General features: G+C 37.7%; 1 protein-coding gene and 1 pseudogene across 1 annotated transcript; both read left to right on the top strand.

Annotated features, from left to right (window-relative positions):
- Nucleotides 1–1757: 1757 nt before the first annotated feature.
- LOC149497120 (receptor-like protein kinase FERONIA pseudogene) lies at nt 1758–10542 on the top strand (annotated as a pseudogene).
- Nucleotides 10543–10974: 432 nt separating this feature from the next.
- LOC149497119 (uncharacterized) lies at nt 10975–15452 on the top strand. Its single transcript, XM_089720013.1, has 6 exons — nt 10975–11457; nt 11575–12641; nt 13560–14142; nt 14209–14293; nt 14375–14754; nt 15004–15452. The coding sequence occupies exons 1-6, from the start codon at nt 11157–11159 to the stop codon at nt 15450–15452; spliced, it is 2865 nt and encodes a 954-aa protein (XP_089576139.1). The 5' UTR covers nt 10975–11156.
- Nucleotides 15453–16271: the final 819 nt, after the last annotated feature.

Raw genomic sequence — 16271 nt, 5'->3', positions numbered from 1 at the left:
AGATTTCTATATTTTGAGTCAAAAGTTGCCAACTAATTTCTACCATTTTCACAAGGTGCTTTGGATGCTTTCTTCACATGCCAGTCAAAGTTCAACCATGTGCATTTGAGACACCATAATTGAGAGCAATTTATGGCTTAATTTACAAACTTTTCCACCTAACAAAGTTGGACTTCACTCATCAAAGCACAAGGCTTGTTCCCCCAAATAGGCTATATAAGGAAGCAAAGAAGCCACTCAGAGAGATGACACATCCTACACTCTACATCTATTCTCCCTTTTCTCATAGTTTTTAGATAGTTTTATTTTCTTTTGAGGCTAAGTGTTTAGGAGTTGTGCAAGGTTTCAAGGAAGCCATCCAAGCAATTTATCTCTAGTTCTTATTTCTAACTCTTAATCTTGTTTATTTCTTTCATTATCTTATTGATTATGGAATATTTATCAAGTATTGTTGAGTTTTATTTAAGTACTATGTGTAACTAAACTCTTATACTAGGGGGTTTGATGTAGCTTAATCTATTTTCCAATTTATGCAATTAGATTTATTTTTCCTTATTCAAGTTATGATTTATTAATGAACTTAATGCTTCTAGGCAGAATTTTCCCCTAGATTGATTTATTTCGATTATCACTATCGGAAGAAGGGTCTTTGATATGAAAAGGTTAATAAAACACATGAGAATAATAACTTGATGCGGAAGCTATACGGTTTGACTCATGGGGGGTTTTCATAAGTTAATGACCTTAGGTTATGGATTCACAAAACAAACCATAAAACTTAATGATTTAATTCATGTTTGATTGCGCTATTGGAAGATAGGTAATTAGACCGGGTTAAAATAGCTAACAATACATCGGGAGAGCTTGTTAGTGATTTTTGGGTTGTTTCCCCTACTTGAATAATTAAATTGATCAATGAACTAATGAAATAAATTGGATAGAGTTAAGTGAAATCAAAACCCCTAGTAGTTTTACTTCCTTGATTTCTTTAATCAATAATTGCTTGCTTAACTTCTTATTTTTACTTGTTGAATTTAATTTCTATAAACAATTTTCTCATTTATCGTTTAAATAATAATAAGATAACATAATTTTGGTACTTGGATTACAATCCCTGTGGATACGATACTCTACTCATCATATATTACTTGTAGCGATTTCGTACACTTGCGAAAATCTCTATCAGTGCCAAAACTTGTCAATATTGAAGACTTGTTCAAGTCTTTGCTGACTCCCAAAAATGCTTTTTAAATTAACAATTAACAGTTCTTCAAAACAAGAAAAAAGAGACTTTGGTATACATGTTGCAAAAGCTCTGAGAAGGACATAGAGCTTCGGACTTCAGTAATTTAGATAAAAGAAAACGATGTGTGTGCCGGTGATGAATTATATTCTCTGATTGAATAATAAATTATATCCAGTTTTATTATGATAAAAAATCAAGCATTTATTGTAATTTTTCTTGATAAAAAATTATTACAATTTTTTATCACTTCAATCTAATTTTTATTTAACTAGTGCAAATACAGGAATATCACCACATGCACAGTCAGGAGAGAATTGGTATATTATATTGTCATTATGTCTATATATTGTATATTTTCTCATATATTTATCACATAATTAATTAATGGCACTGAAGTATTAGATTAGTGCAAGTATTTTTCCTATACCCCTAAACCTTTATAAGTATTTGGAACATATGGAAATTAAAATTTTCTAATTTTTTTTTTTAATGGAAAGAAGTTTACATGAAATTTCCATTAGAAAATTTAATTTCCATTTTTTTTAATGGAAAGTTGATGTAAACTTCTTTCCTTTATTCCTATCGTTGCCGATCGCCATAAACAATCAGTTGGATCTAAAAAATATTAAATTTCACACTATCCATGGGCTTCATAATTGCCTCACTCTCTCTTATCTTGACAAAATTCATTTCTGTTGCATCTCTCTTCATAATCCTTCTCCCTTGCATCACAGCCGTTCACAGCTTGCCGCCATATACTCCAACAGACATTATCCTTCTCAACTGTGGTGCGTCCTCTCTCACAACATCACCCGACGGCCGAAATTGGATTAGCGATTCCCGATCCAAATTCGGTACCTCTAACTCTCTGAACTCATCATTTGCTTTCAAAGCCTCCCGACAAGATGCATCTGTAACCCAAGTCCCTTACATGACAGCTCGTATTTTTCTATCCAAATTCACCTACAGCTTTCCTGTCTCATTTGGCTCAAAATTTATTCGCCTCTACTTCTATCCGGCTACTTACTCCAATCTTGATATATCCAAATCCTTCTTTTCCATTGAAGCCAATGACTACACACTTCTAAGCAACTTTAGTGCTTTTCTTACGGTGACAGCTATAGAGCTTCCAGTCGCTGCCATTGTGAAAGAGTTTGTCGTTACTATTTAGGAAAAACAGATGCTTAACGTAACTTTTAATCCATCTCTGAAATCTTTTGCCTTCATAAATGGTATTGAAATCGTTTCCATGCTAGACAGTCTTTATATACACGGAAATGATAGCCCGCTGACAAATGTTGGCATTGACTATCCCTTCTATTTGGATAATACAATCGCTCTTGAGACTGTTTATCGGTTAAATGTTGGAGGACGGGATATTGACGGTTCAGGTGACACCGGAATGTACAAGAAATGGGTTCAAGACTCTAATTACATTTTTGGTGCTGCATTTGGAGTGACGTCTATTTCTAAGGTTAAGATAAATTATGTTGGGATTAATGCTCTGATACCACTTGTTGGATATAAGTGTAGTAATAAACTCCAAGATTGATTAATAATTTATAACACCAAGAATATTAACGGGAAAGGCAACCAAAATAATACTAACACAAAACACCAAATATAATTGTATTAATAGGAAGCAAACATTTACAAAGCTTAAGGAAAGGATTACTTACTTGGTTTTTGTTTGGTGCTTGCTTGGTTTGTTTGGTTCTTACAATTGAGAGGAATGTGGTATTTATAGTCATTTCCACCTCCTCAATGTACGGCTAAGATTTGTTTACAAAAATGGACGGTCTAGATTACAAGGAACATTCTAGAGTTAGGTAAGATATTTTCATTACATCTCATGTGTGGAGAATTATGGAGTATTCTAGAATGTGGGCTTGGATCATCCATCTTTGGGCTTGGGTTTCTACCTTTGGGCTTGAAGCTTGCCAAGTTATTGTGGCAGCCCATTTTGATGGTTGTCTTTACTAAATTAATCGGTGATATTTTAATACTCTCCCTCAACGATTAATTTCTCCTTCTTCATCATTCCCAACTGTTGGCAAAAATCTTCATATTTATTTGTGTTTAAACTCTTTGTAAAGATATCTGCTGGTTGATCCTCCGTCTTGATATATTTCATTCTAATCTCTCCTTTAGAACCTTCTCTCTGATAAAGTGATAGTGAACCTCCACGTGTTTTGTTCTTGCATGAAACACCGGATTCTCAGCCATTTGTATAGCTGAACGATTATCGCAATTTAATGGAATTGGATAGTCGATGGGTTGATGCAAATCGTTCATAAGCTGTGACAACCAAACACTTTCCTGAGCTGCTGTTGCTGCTGCCCGATACTCAGCTTCTGTTGTGGACAGTGACACTGTAGGTTGTCTCTTGCTGCACCAAGAGATTACTCCTGAATCAAGACTAAATGCATAGCCTGTTGTCGAGCGCCGAGTGTCATGATCTCCTGCATAATCAGCATCGCAATATCCTTCCAACTTGATAATTTCACCTCTCTTATAAAAGATCCCATAATCGATTGTACTTTTGACATATCTCAATATTCTTCGAACTGCTTCCAAGTGAGGTTTCTTAGGCTTCTGCATAAATCGGCTGACTACTCCAACTGCAAAGGAAATGTCCGGCTGTGTCATAGTGAGATAGATTAGGCTTCCCACTAGTTGTCTATACATAGTAGCATCTTCGTCATTCCCTTCATGAGCACACAGCTTGACATTAGCATCCATTGGAGTAGATATCGGCTTGTACTCCATCATTCCAAACCTCTTCAGTAGATCTCTTGCATACTTCTGTTGTCCGAGGAACAAACCTTCCTTGGCTTCTTCTATCTCTAATCCAAGAAAATGCTTGAGCTTTCCTAGCTCTTTCATTTTGAAACAAGTAGCCAAATTCTCTCGGAGGAGTTGAATCTCTTCGATGTTGTCGCCAGTGACTATTAAATCATCAACGTATACTAGCAATATAGCTAGTCTTCCTTCCCGATCTTTTACAAATAAACTGGAGTCTGCTAGTGCCATAACATATCCATTCTTGACAAGGAATTCCGCAAATTATACAAAGAGTACTCCCGCTTGGGTTGCTCCTGAATTGGTATATAGTACTATGCGTTCAATGGGTCCTCGAAAAAAAGTTAACATTAAATACAATCTCACTTGGATATTCCCCATGTTAGGAAATCAGCTCTGATACCAGTTGTTGGGTATCAGCTCTGATACCACTTATTGGGCCCTTTCAACCAATTAAGAGAAAATAATTACGGCAGCGGAAAAATAGAAATGGGACACACAGAAATTTACGTGGTTCACCCTCAACTCTTTTAGGGCTACGTCCACGGGACAAACTCCGAATCATTCTTCCACTATTAAAACAATAGTAGGTACAAAGAGAGTAATACAAAAATAGTGGCACACAAAGTGTTTCTCAAAAACACCCCAAAATAATCCTCACTATTTTTTCTCTCCCTCGTTTTAGGAACCCATCCTAAAACGGTAACACTCTCTCGCTACATTTTCTCTCTCGTTTCTGGTGTGTTCTGTGTGCATTGAGCCTTGGCTCATATCCTCTATTTATAGGAGAGGATTCAAAGAGAATTTAAGAGAGTCGTGCATTACCAATGCACGACACTCAGGTTTGTCAAAAGGCATGCCAACCTTTGAATGGTTGGCTGCCAACCTTTGAAAATAAATCAAAACGTGTTGTTTTTTCTTTTTCTTTTTCAATTTATTTTCCTTTCAAATTTATTGTGGGTCCCACTTGAGTGGGCACCGCACAACAAATCTCCCCCTGCACACTCAAGTGGAGACATTAGCCATCATCTCCCCTGCAGCTATCCGACAGTATTCGATCTTCTCCTTTGAAAGAATCTTCGTCAACATGACTGATCCATTTTCTTCTGTATGGATCTTCTCAAGCTATAACAGCTTCATCTCCAACACATCCCTGATCTAGTGATAGAATGGAAGGAGGAATTCTTTTCAAGGTGAATTGCGCTTTGATTGTCACGACATGGCTCCCCCTGCAGCTATAATCTATTAGATCTGCCCACCATCTTGTACCGCCGCTACAACTTTGCGGGACACGCCGCCCGATCTCCTTTTGTCGGGAAGACTTTCGACACAAGGCACCACCTGCAGATCTTTTTCCGTTTCTTCCTTCTCTCCATCCGTAGAAGGGCACTGTTTAGAACTCAATTTAAAGTGATTAGTAAGAGGACAACTAACCGCTTTAGCATTCTCCAGTCTAAACCTTTGAAGTACTTTCTCAACATACTTCTCCTGTGACAACCATAATTTCTTGGCTCTTCGATCTTCATGCCAAGAATTTGCTTTGCTGGTCCTGAGTCTTTCATGCAAAGACTTACTAGATTTCTTCAAACTAGAATTCTGACCAACAGTCAACCACATAGAGCAAAAACAATGTAGTCATCATCAGAGAATTTCTTCATAGTGATCTGAAGTAGTCTTTCTGTAGCCTTGCTCCCCCATAACAGACTCAAACTTCTTGTACCACTGTCTCAGTGCTTGCTTCAAGCCGTACAGGCTCTTCTTCAGTTTGCAAACACAATCCTCTTTTTCTAAACCCTCTGACTGCTCCATGTATATTTCTTCTTCCAAATCTCCATTTAGGAAGGTCATCTTTCCATCCATTTGCTCGATTTCCAGTTCAAAACTGGCGGCCGTTTCGAGCACTGTCCGAATAGATGTCATTTTCACAACCATTCTAGCTTTGACTCGTGGTTGGGAGCTGTGTTCTTCCTGCTTGATCTTGAACACCCACTTGTTCTTCAAAGCTTCCTTGCCTTTAGGCAACTTCACCAGCTCAAATGTTTCATACTCATGCAAGGACTTCATTTCATCTTGCATGGCTTCAATCCAGTTCCTCTTGTGTTCATTTCCCATAGCTTCTTCAAAGCTTTCACATTCTCCCCCGTCAGTCGTCAATACATACTCTTTGACTGGATATCTAGTAGATGGTTGTCAAACTCTACTAGATCTTCTTAATGTTTGAGAACCTTCTGGAGCTGGTGGCTGAACATGAACACCATAATCTTCATCTGGTTCATTTTCATTAGGAACTTCTGGATTTTCTAACTCTGGCACTTGTTCTTGTGGAACATCTTCTTCATCTCCAATTCGTCTGCATTCTATTGGAGGGACTCTCTGTATGTCTGTTGAGTCTTCATCAGATCTATTGGCACTCTGCTTTAATATCTTCAATAGTCTGATCTTCAACAAATACAGCATCACGATTTCTTCTAATCGTCTTCTGGATTGGGTCATAAAACTTTATAGCCACATTGGTCTTGGCGATAACCAATGAATACACACTGTCAAGTCTTGACATCAAGCTTAAACCGTTCATCCTTTGGGACATGTATGAAGGCTTTGCAATCAAACACCCGCTTCTGATCATAGGAAACATCCTTTCCTAACCATACTCTCTCTGGAGTATCATACTGTAGAGGGAAACATAGTGAACAGCGAACTGCTGTGAGTAACGCTTCACCCCAAATTTTTTAGACAACTTTGCATGTGAGAGTAAACATCTAACTCTCTCCATCAAAGTTCTGTTCATCCTCTCAGCCAAACTGTTCAATTGCGGCGTCTTGGAAGGTGTTGTTTGATGTCGAATGTCATGCTCTTTGCAGAAAGCATCAAATGGCCCAGTGTATTCTCCACCATTATCTGTCCTGATATACTTTAGCTTCTTGCCTGTCTATCTCTCAACCAGGTTTAGAAGACTTCATTGTGCATACCCAGGTCTTCCTAGAATGGTCATCGATAAATATCACAAAATATCGATTTCCTCCATATGACATCGTCAATGGTCCACACAAATCTGAATGAATTAGATCTAATACATTCTTCATTCTAGAAGGAGGGGTAATCTTGAAAGCTACTCTGTTGAGCTTTCCCGCCATACAATCAGGACACTTTTCTAGGTGAACTTCATGCAATCCAGGTAGTACGTTCTTTCTTGCCAGAGTTTTCTTACTCATGTGGCGTAGTCGTTTATGCCACAATTCAACTGTACTGTCATTCTCCGCTACACTCAAAGTGTCTTGGGAGAGTTTCGCATGCATCACGTACAGCTTTTGGTCTTTAGCTACTACAAATGAACCTTTTGTGAGCCTCCACTGACCATTTCTGAAGGTGCTACAGAAACCTTCATCATCAAATCTACAACTGAGATTTGGACGCATGCTCAAAAAACCCATTTCTCATCAGTCTTCTCTTCCGGTTTAGTTCAACTAAACACAGGTAAACACATTTTGATTACCATAAGGAGATCTCTCATTTCTCCATATATGGTAATTTTCGCCATTTAGACTGATCATTTTGCTTGTCCATTTTGACTTGCGCAGAATATCATCACCAACATAAATCGTATACGTGAACAGTAGTATACGTGAATAGTGATCATGAATAGTAACTGTATACATGAATAGTACTATGCGTGAATAGTACTATACGTGAATAGTACTGGGCTTAACAGTGACAGGCTCAGCAACATAACGCCAATAGTAACTATTCACCATCAACGCGAGTTACTATTTTACTATTCATCACTCAGTCGATTCTGCAACGTCTTTCCGAGCGGACAATACCAATGGACTCGGCGTAATTTTCTCTTCATCGTGGTATATTCATTTTCAAAATATATCCACGGATCCGGTACCGCTATCTGACCGGCTGGACCTGCCGAAACCTTCGGCTCTGATACCACTTGTTAGGAAATCAGCTCTGATACCACTTATTGGGCCCTTTCAACCAATTAAGAGAAAATAATTACGGCAGTGGAAAAATAGAAATGGGACACACAGAAATTTACGTGGTTCACCCTCAACTCTTTTAGGGCTACGGCCACGGTACAAACTCCGAATCATTCTTCCACTATTAAAACAATAGTAGGTACAAAGAGAGTAATACAAAAATAGTGACACACAAAGTGTTTCCCAAAAACACCCTAAAATAATCCTCACTATGTTTTCTCTCCCAACCCATCCTAAAACGGTAACACTCTCTCGCTACATTTTCTCTCTCGTTTCGGTGTGTTCTGGGTGCATTGAGCCTTGGCTCATATCCTCTCTTTATAGGAGAGGATTCAAAGAGAATTTAAGAGAGTCGTGCATTACCAATGCACGACAATCAGGTTGGCATGCCAACCTTTGACTGTTTGGCTGCAAACCTTTGAAAATAAATCAAAACGTGTTGTTTTTTCTTTTTCTTTTTCAATTTATTTTCCTTTCAAATTTATTGTGGGTCCCATTTGAGTGGGCACCGCACAACACCCCATTGATACTAGATTCAACTATCTTGTTCGTCTCCACTTTTGTGAGACTCCAGTAGAGGTTACCGGTGCGTTTCAACTGGTATTCTCCATATTCATCAATAATCAAACAGCGGTACCTCAAGCAGATGTAATATACTGGAGTGGTGGTAACGGTATTCCAGTGTACAAAGACTACGTTGTATGGGTTCCAGCTGGAGTCCCTAGGAAGCAGGACTTATGGCTCGCTTTACACCCATCTGATGTGCAGGAGTTTGCTGACGCAATCTTGAACGGTTTGGAGATATTCAAGTTGAATAATTCAAAGGGTAGTTTAGCAGGGCCAAACTCTGAACCAATACCAGTTCAGACACCACCAGTCCAGCAAAAACCAGAACAGCAACCAAAATTATTAGAAAGAACAAAAAGCAAAAACGTAAAGAAAGTAACAATTTTAATTGGACCAGTATTTGGTTGAGTGTTATTTCTTGCTTTTATTGTTTGTCTCTTTGTTTTTAATCAGAGGAGGAAAGTTAAGGACTCTCCTACGATCGACCATATTTCTTTTTGGGCCCCATTTTCGTACAAATCTAATAAGTCCACGACAATTGCTTCACCATTGCCAACAGAGCGTTGCCGTAGATTTACAATTCTCAAAATCAAAGAAGCTACCAGAAATTTTGACGATCAAAACTTTATAGGTTCTGGAGGATTTGGTAATGTATATAAAGGATATATAGATAATGAATCCATCACAGTCGCTATCAAACGGCTAGATTCATCATCAAAGCAAGGGACTCCCGAATTCACGACAGAAATAGAGATATTGTCACAAGTCCGCCATGTCAATCTCGTATCTTTGATCGGATATTGCATTGATGAAGGTGAAATGATTCTCATCTATGATTACCTTATCAACGGCACACTTGGAGAACATTTACATGAAATAAACAATGATCCTCTTCCGTGGAAAAAAAGGCTTCACATATGCATAGGTGCAGCACGCGGATTGCATTATCTTCATTCCGAGTTCACGCATACCATTATCCATCGAGACGTGAAGACAACTAATATTTTGCTAGATGAAAACTGGATTGCAAAAGTTTCAGATTTCGGATTATCCAAAGCAGCTTTCAAACAGGAGGTCAGTACTACTATAGTGAAGGGAACTTGGGGTTATTTAGATCCAGAATATGCAAGATACCAAATATTAACAGAAACATCTGATGTGTACTCATTTGGTGTAGTATTATTTGAAGTCTTGTGTGCTCTGAAGCCGCTTGATCGAAATTTGGTGGAAGAACATATGAACTTAGCCATCTGGGTTGAAAAATGCATTCAAAATGGAAACATTTATCAAATAATTGATCCTTATTTGAAGGGGAAGATAGCTCCACGGTGTTTAAAAAAATTTGTGGAGATCGCATTCAGTTGCATTCATAGCAAAGGAATTGAACGGCCCAATATGAGAGATGTTATGGAAGAACTTGAGTTTGCACTGAAGCTGCAAGAGGATGCAGAAGCTGAGAATATGGGAATCAGTCCTGATGGTGAAACAGTCCATCCTGATGTATCTTTTTTCCCTGCCCAATGTGTTGATATTGCCGACGGACCTCAGCTAGACTCAACTTCATCAACTGATTTTGATACAAGTAGTTCAACTACGGGTGTGTTTGGCTCAAGGATTGGCTGATATAATTTTTTTGTTTTCAGCTTTTAACAATTGTTAATTAGCAATTAATGCTCTATATATGTTTTCAAATATTTGTGGTTAGAAACATTTTCTAAGACATTCAATTACTGTATTCTTGATGCATGGGCTTAGCTTTTTCATTTGAATGACAGCCTTTTGGGACGTATCTTGAGGGATAGCTACTGGCTGTTTTTGGGTGCCTCTGTTAATCTGCAGCTTAGTTCCTGGCTTTTGGGATTTACTCGTTTTGGTCCTTTTTCAGCTGTAAGCACTTTATATTTTCACCTATTCAAAAGAAACATGACAAGGATTATAAAATATGGTGCACTTGGCGAAATGAGCCGAGTGAGATTGTATCATTTAGATGCTATACTATAGGAACTATGGCCCAAAAATGTGTGCATAAAATGCCCACATCATCTACGCCCTGAAAAGCCCAACTCTCATTGATTTCGGGAAATCACATTGGAGAACCCAACACCATGGAAGGATAGATCTCAACAACCTCAAAATTACAAAGCTAATTTTATGTGCAACTATGCAGACAAGATCCTTACTTTAACTGTCATAAGAGCTATTCATCACGGAGTAAAAACAAGACCCTTCTGCATCAGAAAAACTAATCACATCACTTTTAGTGATGAAACAGTTGTGGGTTCCTTGCTCCGAATTGACGCGTAAAATTTTTAGAACTGATTATTAAGGAATAAAATATTTATCATAAATGTGTATTAAGAATAGGATCCTGTTAATATTGGAATCACCACATATTTCCTTAAATTGTATATAGAAAGTCTTCATCTCTTTGTATAAATTGATGTACATAGCTTTACTGTAAATATACAAAAAAAACCATTACAGAATACAAACTATTAGGTCTTCATCCTAATCTTCTTCTATTTTATTTCTCATTATCATTATCATTTCTTATTATGGTATCAGAGCAAGGATCCACAAAGTTGGTTGCCATGGATTCAACCAATCCTTATTATGTTCATCATTCAGACCAACCAGGACACATGTTGGTATCAACTAAATTAAATGGTGTCAACTATCAATCCTGGAAAATAGCGATGATTCACGCACTCAGAGCAAAGAAGAAACTTGGATTTGTTGATGGCACGCTGGAAATGCCATCACCAGAAAAAAATCCGTCCGAATTCGAATTATGGAATCAATGTAATTCCTTGATCCTCACATGGTTAAGTCACTCCATTGAGCCAGAAATTGCAGCAAGAACAGTTCATGCAAAGACAGCCCGTCAAGTTTGGGAAGACCTCCGCGACCAATTCGGTCAAAAGAATGCACCAGCTATTTTTCGAATTCAAAAGGCGATAGCAACAATGTCACAAGGAACGATGTCAGTGGCTTCATACTACATCAAACTCAAGGCATTTTGGGATGAAATCGAATTATATCGTTCACCCATAGTCTGCAATCAAACTAAAGAGCATCAAATTGAGAAAGAAGAAGATAAGTTAATGCAATTTCTCATGGGATTGAATGACTCATTCAAAACAACAAGATCCAACATTCTAGTCATGAATCCCTTGCCTAATGTTCGACAAGCATACTCCCTTGTTGTACAAGAAGAAACACAGCAGCAGATGAACTCAGACCATGGGGAAAACTTTTCAATTGCAGCAGCAGTACAAGGCCAAACTTCCAACTGGAAGCAATCGAAAAGTAAGTTCTGTGAACATTGTAATAGATCTGGTCATACCATAGATGAATGTCAAACTTTGAAGTATCATTGCACACACTGCGATAAAGACGGACACACGGAAGATAGGTGTCGAATAAAGAAAGGGACATGGAGCTCAAATGGACGTAATGGCCAACCACAACGAAGCAAAAAGAATTTAAAAGGTTCCTATCCATCAGCAAATATGGCAGAATCTTCTCGAATGCCACATGACAGCAATGAATCCAATGGGAATCTTGTGCAAGGCCTCACTGCTGAACAAATACAACAATTGGCTAGAGCTGTTGCCTTGATCAACAATGATTCTGGTAAAAGTGAAGCGTTTGTAAACGCTACAGGTCTGTCCACTTATAATTCATCCATTAATTATGCTTTTATTAAACCATGGATTTTGGATAGTGGATCCACTGATCATGTTACATCAGAAACACAATCTTTAACGCAGACCTCTTCATCATCCATACCACATATTAACCTGCCCATAGGCTCAACTGCTGCCATTATATCTACAGGCACAATTGAACTTAATAACGATATCACTCTCAAAAATGTCCTTTGTGTACCTTCCTTTAATCTTAATCTCATATCTGCTAGCAAGATAACCAGTGAACTAAATTGTTGTGTTCTTCTTTTTCCACATGGTTGCATTTTGCAGGACTTGGCTACGGGGAAGATGATTGGCTCGGGTAAACAACACGAAGGCTTGTATTACATATCCCCTTAAAAGAACCAAGCACATGCTTTTCAAATTTCTGCTGATTCTAATTTATGGCACAAGCGTCTCGGACATCCTTCTCCGGCGCGTTTACAACTTGCATCATCATTGTTATCTATCAATAAAAATTTAATTCTCAATCATAATTGTTGTGATATTTGTCCTAAAGCTAAACAGACAAGGTTACCCTTTCCATCAAGCACAATAAAAACTCATTCTCCATTCAATCTTTTGCATTGTGATATATGGGGCCCTCATAAAACACCAACTCATTTTGGAAAACGTTTTTTTCTCACCATTGTCGATGACTACACTAGGTGCACATGGTTGTTCCTTATGAATCACAAATCTAAAACACAATCCCTCTTAGAATCCTTCATCACTTTTGCGCAAAATCAATTCAATACATCCATCAAAACCGTTCGTGTTGACAACGGGTTAGAATTTCTTTCCATGCGCAATTTCTTTCTTAAAAATGGTATTGAGTTTCAACGTACTTGTGTATATACTCCTCAACAAAATGGAGTAGTAGAGCGTAAGCACAGACATATTTTAAATACAGCACGAGCACTCTTATTTCAATCTCATTTACCATTAGAATTTTGGGGGGAATGTGTTTTAACTGCAGCATATATAATTAACCGATTGCCATCACCTCTGCTAAAAAATAAATCCCCATTTGAGCTACTATATAATCAGCCACCTTCTCTATCTCACCTAAAAGTTTTCGGTTGTTTATGCTACGCAACCATTGTCTCACCCAAACAAAAATTTGATCCCCGAGCTCGACAATGTGTCTTCATTGGTTACCCACACAATCAAAAAGGGTATAAGCTCTTTGACATAGACAATGGAACTTTTTTCACAAGTAGAGACGTCACTTTCCATGAAAATATTTTTCCCTTTTACAAACAGATTACTCCAAAACCATTACCACCTTCACCAATAATTTTACCCACCTCTGACATTGATATACCAGAACCAAGACTAGAAATTTCAACCCTTCACAATGACTCTGAAAATTCAACTGCCCTACTTCCTTCTTCTGCCCAAGAAATTCCAGCAGAACCCACACCTAATGTCCGTCGTTCTAGCCGCACAACTAAACCACCCTCATGGCTTCAAGATTATGTGGTGGGAACTCAAGCCAATCATTCAACCGCTGTCCAAGAACGGCCAAATGGAACCAGGTATCCCATGCAAAATTATCTTTCTAATTCTCATTTTTCTCCTACACATAGTACATATCTTGCTAATATTACAGGCACCAAAGAACCTAGCACTTATGCTCAAGCTATCCTTGATCCAAAATGGAAGCAAGCAATGGATGAAGAACTCACAGCCCTACAATTAAATCAAACATGGACATTGACATCTTTACCTGCTGGGCACAAACCCATCGGTTGCAAATGGGTATATAAAATTAAATACAAATTAGATGGTAGTATTGAAAGATATAAAGCGCGCCTTGTCGCAAAAGGGTACACTCAAATTGAAGGTGTCGATTATTGCGAAACATTTTCTCCAACAGCAAAACTCACAACTCTCAGATGTCTCCTTACAGTCGCAGCTGCTCGAAATTGGTTCCTTCACCAGTTAGACGTGCAAAATGCTTTTTTACATGGCAACTTGCACGAAATTATATACATGGAATTGCCACCAGGGCATCGTCGACAGGGGGAGAATATTGTATGTCGACTCAACAAATCTCTGTATGGTCTCAAACAGGCCTCTCGGACATGGTTTTCGACATTTTCCCATGTGATTAAATCTGCAGGATACCAGCAATCCAAAGCAGACTATTCTTTATTCACAAAACAGCATGGCTCATCATTCACTGCTATTTTGATTTATGTGGATGACATTCTTTTAACAGGAAATGATCTCAAAGAAATGCAACACCTCAAAGAATGCCTACTGAAACAATTTCGTATCAAGGATCTAGGAGACTTGAAATATTTCTTAGGCATTGAATTTTCACGTTCCAAAGTTGGCATTTACATGTCTCAGAGAAAATATGCACTTGATATTTTACAGGATGCGGGACTCACAGGTGCTCGCCCAGATAAATTCCCAATGGAACAACATCTAAAGCTAACACCGGATGATGGTGAATTGTTAAAAGACCCAGCCAAATACAGGCGCCTTGTAGGGCGGTTAATTTATCTCACGGTAACTCGGCCTGACATAGTGTTTTCTGTAAGAACATTAAGCCAGTATATGCAAGCCCCACGGCGACCTCATTGGGATGCAGCAATCCGCATCTTGAAGTATATTAAAGGATCACCAGGACAAGGATTGTTATTGCCATCAAAGAATAATCTTACACTGAAAGCTTATTGTGACTCAGACTGGGGAGGTTGTCAAATAACTCGAAGATCAGTGTCTGGGTATTGCATTTTCCTTGGATCTTCTATTATTTCATGGAAATCAAAGAAGCAGGCAAATGTGTCAAGGTCATCAGCAGAAGCCGAGTATCGCGCGATGGCTAATACATGTTTGGAAATTGTTTGGCTACGATATATATTACAAGACTTGAAAGTGCCATGTGATTTGCCTACTACACTCCTTTGTGACAATCAGGCGGCCTTGCACATAGCAGCAAATCCAGTTTTCCATGAGCGCACAAAGCACATTGAAATTGACTGCCACATCGTGCGAGAAAAATTACAAGCTGGGATTGTAAAGCCTTCGTATGTGCCTACACAATATCAACTCGCAGATATTTTTACGAAAGCATTGGGCAAGGAACGTTTTCTGATACTTCGACACAAGTTGGGGGTTCATGATCTTCACCTTCCAACTTGAGGGGGAGTATTAAGGAATAAAATATTTATCATAAATGTGTATTAAGAATAGGATCCCGTTAATATTGGAATCACCACATATTTCCTTAAATTGTATATAGAAAGTCTTCATCTCTTTGTATAAATTGATGTACATAGCTTTACTGTAAATATACAAAAAAACCATTACAGAATACAAACTATTAGGTCTTCATCCTAATCTTCTTCTATTTTATTTCTCATTATCATTATCATTTCTTATTACTGATATTTCCAATTTTTTGGGACTTTTTCTTATCATTTTTGGGTTAGAAGGTATAGAATAAAAGTAGTTAAAAAGATTTAAGAAGTTTATCAACGGGTAATTAGATTTTTTTTTTTTAATCAGCAAAATAAAATATTTTATTAATTTGTTTTTAAATGCTGGAAAAATTTCTTTTATTGTCTATTACATCCAAATGCTGTAGGTAAACACAAAAAAAATTTCCTTCAGCAACAAGGAAATAGATGAAACGTTTAAAAAAATGGATATTGGATTAGGTGACCCTTTAACCCATTAATGTTTGCCTTCGCTAACCAAATTAAAAAGCTTAAAAAAGAAAATAAAATAAGAGAAAACCAAAAAATAATAAGCAAAAAAATAGATGAAAAATGCTAAATAAAGTCTTTCATGGTCTAAGAGATAAACTGATGCTTTGGGCGAAAGAAGACTTGGACTAAGAACAGAGAAATAATAAAGAGGAAAAATATATTAATTAAAAGAAAAGGACTGTGGTTCATTTTGGAAGTCATTTTTTCCTTTTAAACTTTACATATGTGCTTAAGAGTGTTTTTATCTTTG

Source organism: Jatropha curcas, chromosome 4, assembly GCF_041381405.1.
Source record: "Jatropha curcas cultivar XTBG-Jc1 chromosome 4, XTBG_Jcur_1.0, whole genome shotgun sequence".
Classification (NCBI taxonomy): domain Eukaryota; kingdom Viridiplantae; phylum Streptophyta; class Magnoliopsida; order Malpighiales; family Euphorbiaceae; genus Jatropha; species Jatropha curcas.
Note: the sequence above shows the minus strand (reverse complement) of the source record. Positions and strands in the feature narration are given on the sequence as shown.